The sequence below is a fragment of the Hypanus sabinus genome, chromosome 5, assembly GCF_030144855.1.
Source record: "Hypanus sabinus isolate sHypSab1 chromosome 5, sHypSab1.hap1, whole genome shotgun sequence".
Lineage (NCBI taxonomy): Eukaryota > Metazoa > Chordata > Chondrichthyes > Myliobatiformes > Dasyatidae > Hypanus > Hypanus sabinus.
The window spans coordinates 154116972-154133381 of record NC_082710.1 but is presented as its reverse complement, the minus strand read 5'-3'; the positions used below and the strand labels follow the sequence as shown (position 1 = coordinate 154133381).

At 46.1% G+C, this 16410-nt stretch overlaps 1 protein-coding gene across 1 annotated transcript in view; it reads right to left on the bottom strand.

Annotated features, from left to right (window-relative positions):
* LOC132394479 (complement C4-like) overlaps positions 1-16410 on the bottom strand; it is a 133340-nt gene that overhangs the window by 18374 nt on the left and 98556 nt on the right. The window contains exons 30-34 of the mRNA XM_059970687.1: positions 13665-13826; positions 10819-10878; positions 7897-8002; positions 5780-5849; positions 2558-2660 (exon numbers count right to left, since the gene is read on the bottom strand). Of these exons, the coding sequence (XP_059826670.1) occupies positions 2558-2660; positions 5780-5849; positions 7897-8002; positions 10819-10878; positions 13665-13826 (501 nt within the window). The remainder of the gene's footprint in view (positions 1-2557; positions 2661-5779; positions 5850-7896; positions 8003-10818; positions 10879-13664; positions 13827-16410) is intronic.

The following is a 16410-nucleotide window of genomic DNA, read 5'->3' as shown; positions in this document are numbered from 1 at the left end:
TTCCAATTGAATGGGAGAGGGGAGAAGAATGACCTGTTTGAGGGGGTGGTGAGTTCACTGATTTATCAAAGCAGTATGAATGATGGACAGGGACTGTGGAGGGGTGACTGGTTTCTGTGATGTGTTGAGCTGTATCCAGAACTCCCTATAGTTCCTGTGGAGGCAGGCAGAGTAGTTCCCATATCAGATGCCATGATGCATCCACATAGGATTTTTAGGGTGCATTACTAAAGGTTTGTAAGGGGCAACTAGGGATGGGTAATAAATGCTGGTGCGACTAGGGATGGGTAATAAATGCTGGTACGACTAGGGATGGGTTATAAATGCTGGTACGACTAGGGATGGGTTATAAATGCTGGTACAACTGGGGTGGGTAATAAATGCTGGTACAACTAGGGTGGGTAATAAATACTGGTACAACTAGGGATGGGTAATAATTGCTGGTACGACTAGGGATGGGTAATAATTGCTGGTACGACTAGGGATGGGTAATAAATGTTGGTACAACTGGGGTGGGTAATAAATGCTGGTACAACTAGGGATGGGTAATAAATGCTGGTACAACTAGGGATGGGTAATAAATGCTGGTACAACTAGAGATGGGTAATAAATGCTGGTACGACTAGGGATGGGTAATAAATGCTGGTACGACTAGGGATGGGTAATAAATGCTGGTGCCAATAGGGATGGGTAATAAATGCTGGTACAACTAGGGTGGGTAATAAATACTGGTACAACTAGGGATGGGTAATAAATGCTGGTGCCAATAGGGATGGGTAATAAATGCTGGTACAACTAGGGTGGGTAATAAATGCTGGTACGACTAGGGATGGGTAATAAATGCTGGTACAACTAGGGATGGGTAATAAATGCTGGTGCCAATAGGGATGGGTAATAAATGCTGGTACAACTAGGGATGGGTAATAAATGCTGGTGCCAATAGGGATGGGTAATAAATGCTGGTACAACTAGGGTGGGTAATAAATACTGGTACAACTAGGGATGGGTAATAAATGCTGGTGCCAATAGGGATGGGTAATAAATGCTGGTACAACTAGGGTGGGTAATAAATGCTGGTACGACTAGGGATGGGTAATAAATGCTGGTACAACTAGGGATGGGTAATAAATGCTGGTGCCAATAGGGATGGGTAATAAATGCTGGTACAACTAGAGATGGGTAATAAATACTGGTACAACTAGAGATGGGTAATAAATGCTGGTACAACTAGGGTGGGTAATAAATACTGGTACAACTAGGGTGGGTAATAAATGCTGGTGCCAATAGGGATGGGTAATAAATACTGGTACAACTAGAGATGGGTAATAAATGCTGGTACAACTGGGGATGGGTAATAAATGCTGGTACAACTAGGGATGGGTAATAAATGCTGGTACAACTAGGGATGGGTAATAAATGCTGGTACAACTAGAGATGGGTAATAAATGCTGGTACGACTAGGGATGGGTAATAAATGCTGGTACAACTAGGGATGGGTAATAAATGCTGGTGCCAATAGGGATGGGTAATAAATGCTGGTACAACTAGGGTGGGTAATAAATACTGGTACAACTAGGGATGGGTAATAAATGCTGGTGCCAATAGGGATGGGTAATAAATGCTGGTACAACTAGGGTGGGTAATAAATGCTGGTACGACTAGGGATGGGTAATAAATGCTGGTACAACTAGGGATGGGTAATAAATGCTGGTGCCAATAGGGATGGGTAATAAATGCTGGTACAACTAGGGATGGGTAATAAATGCTGGTGCCAATAGGGATGGGTAATAAATGCTGGTACAACTAGGGTGGGTAATAAATACTGGTACAACTAGGGATGGGTAATAAATGCTGGTGCCAATAGGGATGGGTAATAAATGCTGGTACAACTAGGGTGGGTAATAAATGCTGGTACGACTAGGGATGGGTAATAAATGCTGGTACAACTAGGGATGGGTAATAAATGCTGGTGCCAATAGGGATGGGTAATAAATGCTGGTACAACTAGAGATGGGTAATAAATACTGGTACAACTAGAGATGGGTAATAAATGCTGGTACAACTAGGGTGGGTAATAAATACTGGTACAACTAGGGTGGGTAATAAATACTGGTACAACTAGGGTGGGTAATAAATGCTGGTGCCAATAGGGATGGGTAATAAATACTGGTACAACTAGAGATGGGTAATAAATGCTGGTACAACTGGGGATGGGTAATAAATGCTGGTACAAATAGGGATGGGTAATAAATGCTGGTACAAATAGGGATGGGTAATAAATGCTGGTACAACTAGGGATGGGTAATAAATGCTGGTGCGACTAGGGATGGGTAATAAATGCTGGTGCGACTAGGGTTGGGTAATAAATCTATCTGGTGATCATTTAATAAAGAAAAATGGTGTTTAATTTCATATAAAGCTGCAGAAGGGTACAGATAGAATGTAGGTGGAGAGAGAGATAAGGCCAGAAGTCAATGTGCTTCAGTTCTCAGGCAAGCTTTGTTTCCCAACACTGATTTCCCCAGACATCAAGCCATCTACAGACAAGAGTTCTCACCTGATCGAGGTACCCGGTGTCCGGTTCCAGACCACTCAGGAGGGTGATGTCCACCACAGCCATGCCAGTCACTGACAAGTCATTAAGACTCTGATTGCTCAACCTTCATTGGGGACAGTTGGAAAGAATTAGAAGAGGAAACAGTCCATTCTGGGAGCAATTGGACATGTTCACACCTTACTGTTAGAGGCCACAGCTGTGGTTAGGATGAAACTTTTTGTAGGCATTTGAGTTGACATCAGAGAAACAGCATGGTAAAGGCCACTCGGCCCACTGAGTCCAACCCAACCACCTATTTACACTGATCCCATTTTATTCTCCCCACATTCTTATCGACTCCACCAAATATTCCCATCCATCTACACAACAGGGAAATTGCCAATTAACCTGCCAACCTGCACACCTTTTGGGGAATTGGAAGGAAACCGGAGAAATACAGGTAGAACGTAGAAACTCCACACATAGATGCGCCGGGGTTTGGGTTTGAACCCGAATCCCTGGGGCTGAAAGGTAGCAGATCTACCTGCTGCACAGCAGGCTACGTGTGAAACCATGTCTCCACAGTTCAATGTGCCTGAGGCGCCAATGTTTGAGACACAGTTTTGGTTATACGGAATTACCTGCAATGTACCGTTCAGAAGTTCATCAGGAGCAAGCCGTCTGCAGTGGAATGAACTCTCCACCCCGAACAGCCCCATCTGAGATTAGTTCCACTGAGCACTCTCCCCCTGGAGCAAGATCCCTTTGGTTTCAATTCCCACACAATTTACACAGATAGGAAAGTTTCAGAGGGGCACTGGCCCTCAGTGACATTAAAGCAAGGCTCTGTGCATTGTCTCTCAGATCTCTCTGCACCATTTCCATGCATGTCTTGGATTTTCACTCATCATAAGCTAACAGGGCTGTAGAAAAGATTCACTAGGATAACTCTGGGACTGAGGACTTGAGTTATAAGGACACATTGGGATTGTTTCTCTGGAACAAAGGAGGTTGAGAGGTGACCTTAGAAGGTTAAAAAGTAATGAGGGGCATAGATATGGTAATGCTCAGGGTAGGGCTGTTTAAAACTACAGGACATAGGTACAATGTGAGAGGAAAGATTCAAAAGGAATCCGAGAAGCAACTTTCCCCTGACAGAGGGTGCTGGGTATATGGAACGAGCTGCCAGAGAAGGTGCTAGGGATGGGTACAATTGCTACCTTTAAAAGACACATGGATCAGAAAGGCTTAGAGGGATACAGGACAAATACAGGCAAAAGTGACTGGCCCAAGTCAGCTTAGGTAAGTTGGACCAGCTGGCCAGTTTCAATTCTGTATAGCTCTGTAACAATCCCCAATGATTCCCTGAAATCACTGGCCCATGAGCATGGCCCAAGTGGGATGGGATTGAGAAACTCAAGACCTGCGCTGGGGACTCACAGTCCCTCACGAGCTACCTTCTCTTCCGTCCCAGCACTGGAAATTGGAGGTCCCACCTTAGGCCTCAGCAGAACTCACAACACTGGGCTGGGAGCAAATCTCCCTCACTGGCCAAGGAGGGCGAGGGCCCGGAGGGGTGAAGGTGTAAAAGGGGAAGGGGAGGGCGGATATGGACAGGGGCTTGTGGGGGAAAGGGCAGTGAGAGGTTTTTCTTATATACAGTAATGATCAGATTGTTACACAGTGCATTGAGATAGAACAAGGTAAAGCAATAACAATGCAGAATAAAGTGTAACAGCTACAGAGAAGGAGTAGTACAGGTAGACAATAAGGTGCAAGATCATAATGAGATAGATTGTGAGGTCAAGATCTATTTTATCATACAAGGGATATCCTTATTATACTAGAACTACTTAATAGTCTTGTAACAGTGGGGTACAAGCTGTTCTGGCTAGATTTTGTATCTTCTGTACAATGGAATAGAGAAGAGGTATTTTTGGGGTGGGTGGGGTCTATGATTGCACTAATCTCTAAAAAAGAACTCAGGATTTGTCTCAAACATAGAAACAATTTTAATTTTTGAAAAAGTGACACTGCTGGAAATCTTCAGAAAAAGAAAGATGAAATGCTTGGAATACTCAGCAAGTCAGGCAGCATCTGTGAGGATAGAAACTGAGCTCATGCTTCAGGTCAAAGTTTTTAGTTGCCCCATTGCAGGAAGGATATAGGGCAGGAGTTACAAAACTATCTTACGCCATGGACCCCTACCATTAACAGTGGACGCCAGGTTGGGAACCCCTGATGTGGAGAGGGTGCAGAATGGTTCACCAGGATGCTGCCTTTATTAGAGAGTATGAGCTGTATGGGGGGTTGGGGAAACTTGGGTTGTCTCCGTAGAGTGTCAAAGGCCGAAGGGAGACCTGCTATATTTAAAATTATGAGAAGAATAGGTAGGGTTGACAGTCAGAAACTTTTCCCCAGGGTAGAAATGCCAAACCCAAGAGACTTTGCTCTTAGGTTAGAAGGGGAAGTTTAATGACTTGAGGGTCCATTCTTTTATGTGGAGAATGGTAGTTGCCTGAAATGGGTCAGCAAAGGTGGTAGTGGAAACAGGAAGTTCAGTGGAGTTGAGATAAGCACACAAATGGAACACAAGAATGGAGATCAGCACAATATCATGGGCCGGATGGCCTGTCAGTGTTGCAAGTACTCAGCAAGTCAGACAGTATTCGTAGAGGAAGAAACTGCTAACATTGCAGGTCTGGGACCCTTCACCAGAACTAAGAACAAGAGAAAGCCAGTTAGTCCAGAGAGCGGAGAAGGAGGGGGTGGCCAGTGGTTGAATCTTGTGGGCATTAAGAAGCAGATAAGCTCCACTGACTTTGTAATGTGCTGATGATATTTAACATCTAGAGAAGATTGCTCTGTTGGTGCTGCAGGCTCATGTCCAGAAGGGACGAATGCATGCATGAAAAGAAAACAAAAGAGACAGATAGCCAGGTGCAGACTGGAATAACGTAGGAGGCATCGGAAGTTGGAGAAGCCCTGCGGGGGAAGATAAGGATATTCCCCTGCCATGCAAACATCTATCTAACTGTGTCATAAATACAAATATATTTTTGCATATCAGGGGAATTAAGGGTTATGGGGAGAAGGCAAAGTAAGCTTGATGGGCCAAATGGCCTACACTTACTCCCATTCCTTATGTTAAGAGTTGCTCTTTGAGCTTGAGGAGGCAACTATATGATAGGCAAATCCTTTAACCACACTTATGGGTTGAACCAAACCCAACCATAATCTCACCTTGTGCAGACTTCATAGAAAACAGTCTGGGTATCAGAGACCGCTCTTCTCTTTCGTAGGTCATATTTAGCTGGAAGAGATGTATTTTTGTTAGTTCTTTCTCTCCACTGAGCATTTATCCCACTCTGTGGTGCTAAAGGGTGTGGTGTTTCCGTAGGATCAGGGACTCAAGATGACAGGATGAAAGGTTGGGGTGGAAACACCTCATTCCCAGTGTCTCTAGCGCTTCGCAGGGCAGGAAGCGGTGAAGACTGCACCCAACGATTTCCCAGAAACTTCGGCCAGGTACAATTTTCTGAGAACTGCAAACCATGGCTGAGGCCACTCTGCCCATTAGTGCCTATACTGGCCTATTGAATGGGCCCCACTCTTGCCCTATAACCCCTGAGAAAAACATTTTCCTTTCATTGTTTGAAATAGAGATCTGTTTCAGAAATTGTATTTCAGATCACAAGTGACTGGAATAGTACTTACATAGGTATTAACATAAAAGTGGGGAGATTTGGTCCACAGAATCAATTGTAGCTCCTGCCGGTCCTATTTGAACTCTTTTTAAGCCCCATTCTCTCTCCCCTTTAATTCCTTTTACCACACCTGCACCAGTTTGCCATCCTGCGCAGGGACTGTTTGAACTCCTTCCGTCTGGTAGGCGCTTCAGATCCCTCCAGACTAAGACTAATAGGCACAGGAGAAGTTTTTTCCCTACTGCGGTCACTTTGCTGAACAGTTAACTGCCGGTTAACTGTCGGCTAACTATTACTTGGATTGCACTACTTGTATGTATAATCTATAATTTTCATTTATATTTATCATTATTATTGTTATGAGCAGAGAGACAACATCTGCCGGAAGTAAATTCCTTGTATGTGCACAGGTGCTTGGCAATTAAAGTCTGATTCTGATTCTGATCCTGATTCTGACATGGAAGCCATGAGCTGAAGCGATTTGTCACAACTCTGCCTGGATCAGAGGGCACGTACCACAGGGAGAGTTTGGGTTGCTTTCTCTAGAGCATCCAAAGCTGAGGGGCGACCTGATGGACGGTCATAAAATTATGAGAGGCTTGGGTCGTGTAGGCAGTCAGAATCTTTTCCCCTCGGGGTTGAATACTTGAGGGCCTGCATTTAAGGTGGGAGGGGCAAGTTCAAAGGAGATGTGCAGGGTAGCTTCTGTTATCTGATGCAGAGTGGTTCGTGCCTGGAATCTGCTGCCAGCAGAGTGTTTGAAGCTGACATGACAGCAACATTTAAAGGCATTCAGCCAGGAATATGAACGTACAGGGAATATAGATCATTGCAGTCAGGTAGGTTTAGTCTAATTCGGCATCATGGTTGGCACAGACATTGTGGGTTCAAGGGCCTGTTCCTGAACCGCACTGTGTAAGGATTGCGACTGGCATCACCTCTTTCCTCATTCATGGGTTGTGGGCTTCAGGCGATGTGCCAGCATTTAATTACCCCTCCCTAGCTGCCCTTGATGAAGGCGGTGCCGAGTTCCCTTCTTGAGCTGCTGCTGTCCCTGAGGCGTGCGTACACCCGCAGTCCCACAGAGCCGTTCGGGAGGGTGTTCTGGGATTTCAACCCAGCGACGGAGAAGGAACGGCAATGTATTTCCGAGTCGGGATGGTACGTGACTTGGAGGGCTACTTCTGGGTGCTGGTCTTCCCCTTCTCGCTGGTAAAGGTGCTGTCCAAGGAGGCTTGGAGACTTGTTACAGTGCACTCTGTAGAAGGTAAAAACTACCCGTACGGAGTGAGTGAATAGCCGTGCTTGGTCTGCCTGTCCTGTGTGGTGTCGAGCTTCGAGACTGTTGAAGATGCCAGCCAAGTGCAGAGTGTTCCATCTCATTCAGGACTTGAGCCCTGGAGGTGGTGGAGAGGCTTTGGGGAGTCAGGAGGTGAGTTGCCCTGCTCTTGCAAATGACCACTGCAGTTTGTTGTCTGACCAGTGGTAACACCCAGGATTCAGTGATCATAATATCAATGAATTGCAGGGGGTGGACTTAAAGTGGATAAGTCGCCTCTTTACAAGTTGTTAGTATTGAAAGGGCCAGGGTTTTGGGCTTAGTCAGTGTGATGTCGATTTGCAAAATTGGGACATGGGGCTTCATTCACTTACAGTACGTAGACTGACTGTACTTCAGGCTGCTTTTGATGGCCACAGAGAGGTGAAGTTTGTCGCAGCTGTTGGTAGCCTCCTCCATGAGATTGTATTCTTTGCGTAACTGCAAGTATGACAAACAGGTTCCCATCAGACTTCGAGACACCATACCAACTGCTGTACACAGGCAACTAACGACAGCTCTACACAAACAGACCCAAGGGAAGTTTATAAGATTGAGGGATGCAGAGAGTAGACACCCTGTCTTTTTAAAGTAGAAATGTCTAATACTAGAGGCCATATACTTAAGGTGAGAGGGGGCAGGCTCAAAGGGAATGTGTGAGGCGAGTGTTTTTACACAGAGAGTGAGGGGTGCCTGCAACGTACTTCAATGTGATGGTGGAGCCAGATACGATAGAGGTGCTTAAGAGGCTCTTAGAAAAATGCATGAATACACAGCGTATGGAAGGATATGTAGGCAGAAGGGGTTAGTTTAGTTAGGCATTTAGTTACTAGTTCAATTAGTTCAGCACTAACAAAATGAGAGGGATAAATAGAGTAAGTGCATGCAGACCTGTTCCCCTCAAGCTGGGATGAGAGGTCATAGGTTGAGGTGAAATGTAAAATATTGAAGGGAACCTGAGGGGGATCTTCTTCAACCAGAGGGTGGTTCAAGTGCAGAACAAGCTGACAGCAGACGGGATGGATGCAGGTTTGGCTGCAACACTTAAAAGAGGTTTGGATAGGTGCATCTTCCACTCTGCCCTCAAATTTCCCTGGACCATTTCTGACACTTCCCTCCCTTTCTCAATCTCTCTGTCTCCATCACCGGAGACAGCTTATCTACCAATATCTTTTATAACCCCACTGATTCCTGGTACCTTGTATTCCTTCCTCCCCTTGCCCCCACCTTCTTACTCTGGCCTCATCTTGTTTTCCAGTCCTAATGAAGGGTCACGGCCCGAAATGTTGGCTATTCACTATTCTCCATAGATGCTGCCTGGCCTGCTGAGTTCTTTGGGCATTTTATGTGTGCTGCTCTGGATTTCCAGCGTCGGCAGATTTTCTCGTTTGTGATTGGCTAGGTACATAGACGGGAGGGGTAAAGAGGGATACAGTCTGGGTGTGAGTGATGGGACGAGACAGAGAAGCAGGCTGGCACTGATTAGCTAGGCCACAGGGCCTGTTTCCATGCCGTACAGTTCTGACAACTATGTACAATGTTCATTCCTGGACGTTTATTTTATTTTATTTAGAGACACAGCACAGATTTGGCCCCTTCCGGCTGTTCAAGCTACACCGCCCGAGCAACCCCCCCCAACAAGCTACATTAACTCTAACCAACACTGACCAACTAACCTACCCAGTGGGAGGAGACTGGAGCACTTGGGGGGGGAAACCCATGCACTGCACGGTGAGGATGTACCGATCAGCACCAGAGCTCCGATCACCCCGAGCTGGAACAGCGCAGCACTAACCACAACGCCACCATGGTGTCCCCATTCGGGAATTAACAGACCAGAGGTTCCGAAGCAGTGAGGGTGAAAACTACCTGTATAATTTGGATTGTAGACAGGAGAGTAAACCGCAGATCGTTCACCATCTGAAGACATCGAGTGACCAAGTCATGCAACTGACTCTTGGACCCACCAAGTTCATGCCGACCATTTTGCCCCTCTGCACCAATCCTGTTGGCCGCATTAGGACGGTATCATTCTCTACATCACAAATTTAAGATTTCGCCCATCTCTTAAGCACAGGGTTTGCATCTGATTCCACCACATCCTCAGACAGCACGTTCTGGATATCAACCACTCTGTGTGAGAACAACCTGTCACTCAGGTCTCCTTGAAACTCTGCCACTCGCTTTAACCCAATGCCCCTTTGTTTTGGTCTCTCTACCATGGAGAAAAAAACGACTATTTACCCTAACTACACCTGTCGTAATCTGTACACCTCCATCAAATCTCACCTTCACTCCAGGTAAAACACATCCAAGCTACCCAATATCTCCCCATAACTGAAATCCTCCGATGCAGGGGACATCCAGGTGAATCTCCTCTGCACTGTCTCCAGGGCAGTTACATCCTTCTGATATTGCGGTGACACAGTACACCTGGTAAGGTCTGACCATCATTTTTTTGCCCCAAGCTGTGAAGTATGCCACATGCCTTCTTCATCACCCTATAAGCTATCAGGGACCGTTGGACGTGTAGTCCATTGTCATACCCCATGCTGCAGCAACCTCCTTTGATAATGCATGGTCACCCTGCAGGATGAACTTCTCCCTGCGCAGGTGCTGCCTGCCTCAATGAGCTTTCCAGCATTCTCTGGTTTCATTGCAGATTTACAGCATCTGCGGTTTTTTGATTTCCGCTTCCTGGTGGTCGAGAGGTCAGCAAGGAAGTATGAAAGTGTGTCTGTCCAGGGCACAGTTGGAACTCACTAATATTAAATGTGGACAAGTGATATATCTCAGTAAGACCATTGGATCTTCTGTGCTATCAAAGTGGCGCGGCCGGTCGAGCCACTGCCTCACAGTGTCGGAGAGCCGGGTTCGATCCTGACCCTCAGCACTGTTTATGTGAGGTGAGGGAGAGGGGTAGTTACATGTTCGCCCTGTGACTATGGGGGTTACCCCCAGGCACTCAAGTTTCCTTCAACATCCCAATGGCTCGTGGGCCATTGGGTAAATGCCCCTATTATGTGGTTGAGGAGCAGGGATCGAAGGGAGGGTTGATAGGAACATAGAGAGGGGAAAATAGGTGCTTGATAGTCAGCACAGATGCATTGGGCTGAAGAACCTCTCCCTCTGTACTCTACAACCTAGTTACATGGGCCCAGAGCTGGCAAGGTTAGAAACTAATCCAAATGATCAGCAGCTTTGAAATAGAAATTCTAACTGGAGCAAAAACAGCAGAAAGTGTCAGGAATACTCACGTTTAGTTTCCCCTTTCCATAGCCAGAGACGTCGACCAAGACCTTGTTTCCAAGAGGGAACTAAAGAGAGAAAGCTAAGTTATAATCACCTCTCAACACACAGTGCAAGCAAACCTTTGTCGTAGTGAATAGTCAAAGGATCACAGAAGGAGCTGACGGGTGCCATTGAATTTGCTTGTATAATGAAAGAATTAGCCCGGCAACAGGCCATTCGGCTGTCCTACCTTTTTGGTAAAGCTATCAGATTAGTCACACAGCCTTGAGCTCTGGCCAGGCACAGCGAAATGTCGCTGCGTGTTCTCGACCCTTTTTCAAGGACTCCTGTCAGATTGGCTCCTGCCACTCTTTCAGGTGGCGTCTGGCATTGCAACAAGGATTTGGTCTCCCTTCACAGTTTCTGGCACAGAATGGTACAGCACAGCAGCACTCTACTGTGCTGTGCTGAACTGATTTAGCTAATTAAACACCTACGTAGACTAACCCCTATTGCCTACACAATGTCTGTATCCCTCGTTCTCCACTCATTCATGTGCCAGTCAAGAACTTTTAAAATGTCTCTACCATATTTAACTCTACCTTGGCCATGAAAGGTGCTTCTGTTAATATCCTTACTGGAAATGGCTCATCCTTGTTTACCCACTGAACTCTTTGATACGATGACTGAGAGAACCAGTTGTGCACTTCTTATCGCTGATCACACATGGTCGACGTCAGTGTTGTGTTCAGTAGATCATGGAGTCCACTGAACTGGAGGTCAGTTCCCAAGCTCACCTCGGCCAATCAGAACCAAATGACAGAGGCACGCCAGCAACTCTGATTTAGTATGAGGAGACTTGGCATGCCACCAAAGGTTCTCACAAGTTTTACACAGCGGACAGGCTTCTGACTGGTTGTGCCACTGCCTGGTACGGAGGCACAGGACTGAAAGAGGCTGCAGGTGGTTGGAGATCACCAGTTCCATCGGGATCACAGCTCTCCACGCCACCAAGAGGCGATGCCCCAGGAAGGTGGCCTCCATCATTAAGGACCCTCACCATCGGGACAACGGCCTCTTCTCACTGCCACCTTCGAATGGGAGGAAGAGCAGCCTGAAAACCCACACTCAGTGATCCAGGAATGGCTTCTTACCCTCTGCCATCGGATTTCAGACAGCTACCTCGTTTTCCCTTCTCTTTGTGATATTTATCTTAGTGATTTACTGCAATTTTCTGATCTCGCACTGCACTGCTCCCACAAAACAACAATTTTCATGTCATCTAAGTCAGTGGTAATAAATCTGCTGCTGACACTGAACCCACACCTCAAGAAGGCAGTTCACACCCACTTCTCAGGGGCAACCAGGGAGGGGCAATTAAATGCTAACTCAGCACACCCTCTGAATGAATGAAAAAACAAATAATGGTCATAATACTTCTCACCCTAACTCCACCAGTGGGTGACGCCATAGTACAGCAGCTAGAACGACTGCCTCATGGTCCCAGAGACCCTAAACCCTGGCACTATCTGTGTCTGGAGTCTGTGTGGTCTCCCTGTGACTGCACAAGTTTTCCCCCCAAGACTCTGGTTTCTTTCCAGATCTCAAAGGTGTATGGGTCAACCAGTTAATTGACTCTAAGGCTACATCCACACTACGCTCGATAAATCCGTAACCAAAGCTTTTCCTCTTCATTTTTACCCTCCGTCCACACTAAAACGGCGTTTTCGTCTCCTGAAACCGGAGCCTTTCAAAAATGCTTTTCAAGGTGGATATTTTTGAAAACGCTGCTCGGGCAGATCAGTGTGGAGGGGGTAACCGGAGACTTCTGAAAACACTGTCAGACGGCAGCGTACTATTGCATTGTTCCCTTGAACACAACTTAACAATTTCAGAACAGACGGCAATGAGACTGAAGCCAGAAGAGTTAGAAATGTACTCACCAAATACTTTGACCCATAACTCACTGAATAAATAAGTATACTGTACTCACTTTGCCCTGTTTTCTGTCCTTGCTCCTATGAAGGTGGTTTACCTATTTATGCAAGTACTTCTCTGACAATAGATGTGGAACAGCCTAATGTAACATTGTATGGAAATATAAGATAACACTGAGGCAGACTTGTTTTATACATTTAACAAGGGGCTTTACTAATGCAACAGAGTTAGTCAGTTTTTCAGTGTTCATCATCAGCCGGGTCAATCTGTCTGTGAACTCCCTGTCGGTTGCTGCCATAGGGGCAGTATAAATACGCTCCAGTATTTGTTTTTTTTTAGTTTTAAGTTTTCCTGCGCAAGAGCCAATAGCTGTCCATCGTTTTAAGTTTTTCTATTCTGTAATAACACAAATACACACTTTCACGGCAAGATTTGACACCAAACATTTCACTTGTTTTTGGTAGGTGTGTCCTGCACATGCGCAGGAGGAGGAGATTCGCCGAAATCTCCGTTTCAGTGTGGATAGAGATATTTTCAAAAACGCATAGTGTGGACGCCTATTGTGTTTATGCGAAACTGGCTTTTTCAAAATTATCCAGTCTAGTGTGGGTGTAGCCTCAGTGTGTTGAGAGGGAGTTAATAGGAATGCATAAGAGAATAGTCACAGGGAAAGTAGTGGGAGAATGGAACCAATGGAGTTGATCTGAGAGCCAACAGAGATTCAGTGGGCTGAACGGGTCCACTGAGAAATCAAACCATCCAAAATACTATGCAAATCATCCAGGGAAGGATTAAGTAATGAGTCGAAAAAGCAGAGCATGGCCTGGACCTGCTTGTAGGTCGATCCTACTGGGCATGTAGCACTAACCTTGGAGGAAGAGAAGGCAAGCGCAGATATGGACAATCTGACAGGGTGAATGGTCTATGAACTCACCTTCAGCTCTTTCTGGGTTAGGAGATTTCGTCGACGCAGTGCGATCGTAGACTCGGGGTTCTTTCCATCAAGACTGAACCGAAGCTGAAGATTAGGTTCATCCTCTTGCTCAAACAGAAGGACATGATACTTTGATAGAGCCTCCAAAGCAATCACTGTATCCTATCAAGAGGATATTGTCTGGCATTAGGCTTGAGGAAATACTCCACACATTTTAAAGGCAGTAGAGCAAACATTTAAAATTACAACTGGAACAAGTAATCATTAAAAATGGGGTAGGATTAGTTAGGGCTTAATGCTGTGGTCAAGTTCTGCACTAAATCCATTCACAAGTTCACAGCTAACTCTGCTGTAACGAGACAGGTCTCCCACAGTGGCATGGCGGAGTAAACTATGGAGTTAGAGAATCTAGTGACCAGGTGTGAAGACAACCTCTCCCTTAATGTCAGCTAAACAATAGGGTCATTGACTTCAGGAAGCAGTATTGTACACACTCCTGTCTGTATCAGTAGAGCTGCGATGGAGATGGCTGTGAGCTTCAGGTTTCTAGGTGCAAAAAAATGGCACCATTAACTTTTCCTGGTCTGAGCATGCCAGCACTGCTTGCTTTCTCAGAGGGCGAAGGGAATTCACTGATCCTCACTGCAGCATTGTGGACACAGCTCAGCAGGTCACAAGAACCAGCATCCCCTCAGAGGCTCCATCTACACCTCCTGCAGCTACCATGATCAGAGCCCACCCATGTAGTGGGCAGACCAAACAAAAGCCTGAAAGCACGTCCCACCAGGCTCAAAGACAGTTCCTATCCTGCCGTTACAACACTATTCAAAAGTGTCTTGTACAAGATGGACTCTTGACCTCAGAACCCACCATGTAATGGCCCTTGTGCCTTATTGTCTGCCCTCACTGTAATGTTCATTTGTTCGTTATGTGCTGTGTCACATGAAGTGGAGATCATGGCCTCTCTGTGACAATGACTGTTCTTGGAAAATATTTCTATAGAAGTGTTTTGCCATTGCCTTCTTCTGGTCAATGTCTTTACAAGATGGGTGACCAGAGACATTATCAATGCTCTTCAGAAGTTGTTTACCTGGTGTCCATGGTTGTACAACCAGGACTTGTAATGCGCCACCAGCTGCTCATACGACCATCCACCACCTGCTCCCATGGCTTCACATGGCCATGATCAGTGATGGCTAAGCAGGAGCCACTACTTGCCCAAGGGTGACCTACAGGCTAGCAGAAGGAAGGAGGGCTTTACATCCCCCTTGGTAGAGATATATATTCACACTGCCACTCAATTCTCTGTAACAGTAACACTTTATTTTGGATTCTGTTCTTGACTTGGTATGTGATCAGAGACAGCAAATATCGCTAGGTAAATACCTATGGTGGACACCATTCTGATGGATCGCTTCACGGCCTGGAATGGAGGCTCTAACCTGCAGGATCAAAGGGTAATGTAGACCCAGTCAGCTGCATCAAGGATTTCTTCCAAAGGCAGTTCCTCAAGAATGCTACATCCATCATCAAGAATCCTTACCATTCGGGACATGCTCTCTTCTTACAGTATTTCTAGCAATCCACACTTGGGATTGATTGGCAATAGCAAATTGAAGGAAGGCAGCGGTCATCGTCTGAGTAGACTGAGACAGAGTGGTGGCATTAAAGCTTTAACTCTTTGAGACTTCAGTCAAAGAAATCAAAGAAGAGAAAAGCTCCAGGTTAATTTTTTTCTTCCCTTCTTTATAGTTGCACAGTTAGGACGGTAGAGGTACCAGGCAGGATAGTGGAATGCTCCTCTTGCGGGATGTGGGAAGGCAGGGAGACCTCCAGTATCTCAGACAACAATTGCAATGAGTGCATCCAGCTGCAGCTTTTAATAATCCACCTTAAGGAGTTGAAGCTGGAACTGGATGAACTCTGGATCATTCCTGAGGCTGAGGGGGTGATAGATAGGACATACAGAAAGGTAGTTACACTCAAGGTGCAGGACACAGGAAATTGGGTGACAGTCAGGAAGGGGAAAGGGATTAAGGATCCAGTGCAGAGTACCCTACGGCTATCCACCTCAACAACAGGTATATCTCTTTGGATGCTGTTGCGGGGGGTGGGGGGGGGGGTTGACCTAACAGAGGAAAATCACAGTGCTCAGGCGTCTGCACTGAGTCTGGCTCTGTAACTCAGAAGAGAAGTGGGAAGAAATGACACGCTGTGCTGATAGGGGATTCGTTGGTGGAGGAACAGACAGGAGGTTCTATTGGCAAGAACAAGATTCCCAGATGATATGTTGCCTCCAGGGTACCAGGGTCCAGGACAACTTGGATCGAGTCCTCAGCATTCTTAAGTGGGAGGGTGAGCAGCCAGAAGTTGTGGTTCATATTGGAACCAATGGCAAGGGGTAGGACGAGTGATGAGGTTCTGCATAGGGAGTTCAGGGAGTTAGGTGTTAAACTATAGAGTGGGATCTCCAGGGTTGTGATCTCAGGATTACTACCCGTGACACGTGCTAGTGAGGCCAGACTAGAAAATTTATAGTTTAATACATGGCTAAAGAGTTGGTGTAGGATAGAGGGCATCAAATTCTTGCCTCATTGGGCTTTCTTCCAGGGAAACTGGGATCTGAACAGAAGAGAGAGTTTGCACTTGAACTGAATGGGGACTAATATCCTAGTGGGAAGATTTGTTAATGCTGCACTGTGGGGTTTAAACTAGAGTTGTAAGGGATGGGAACCAGAGTGCCAGA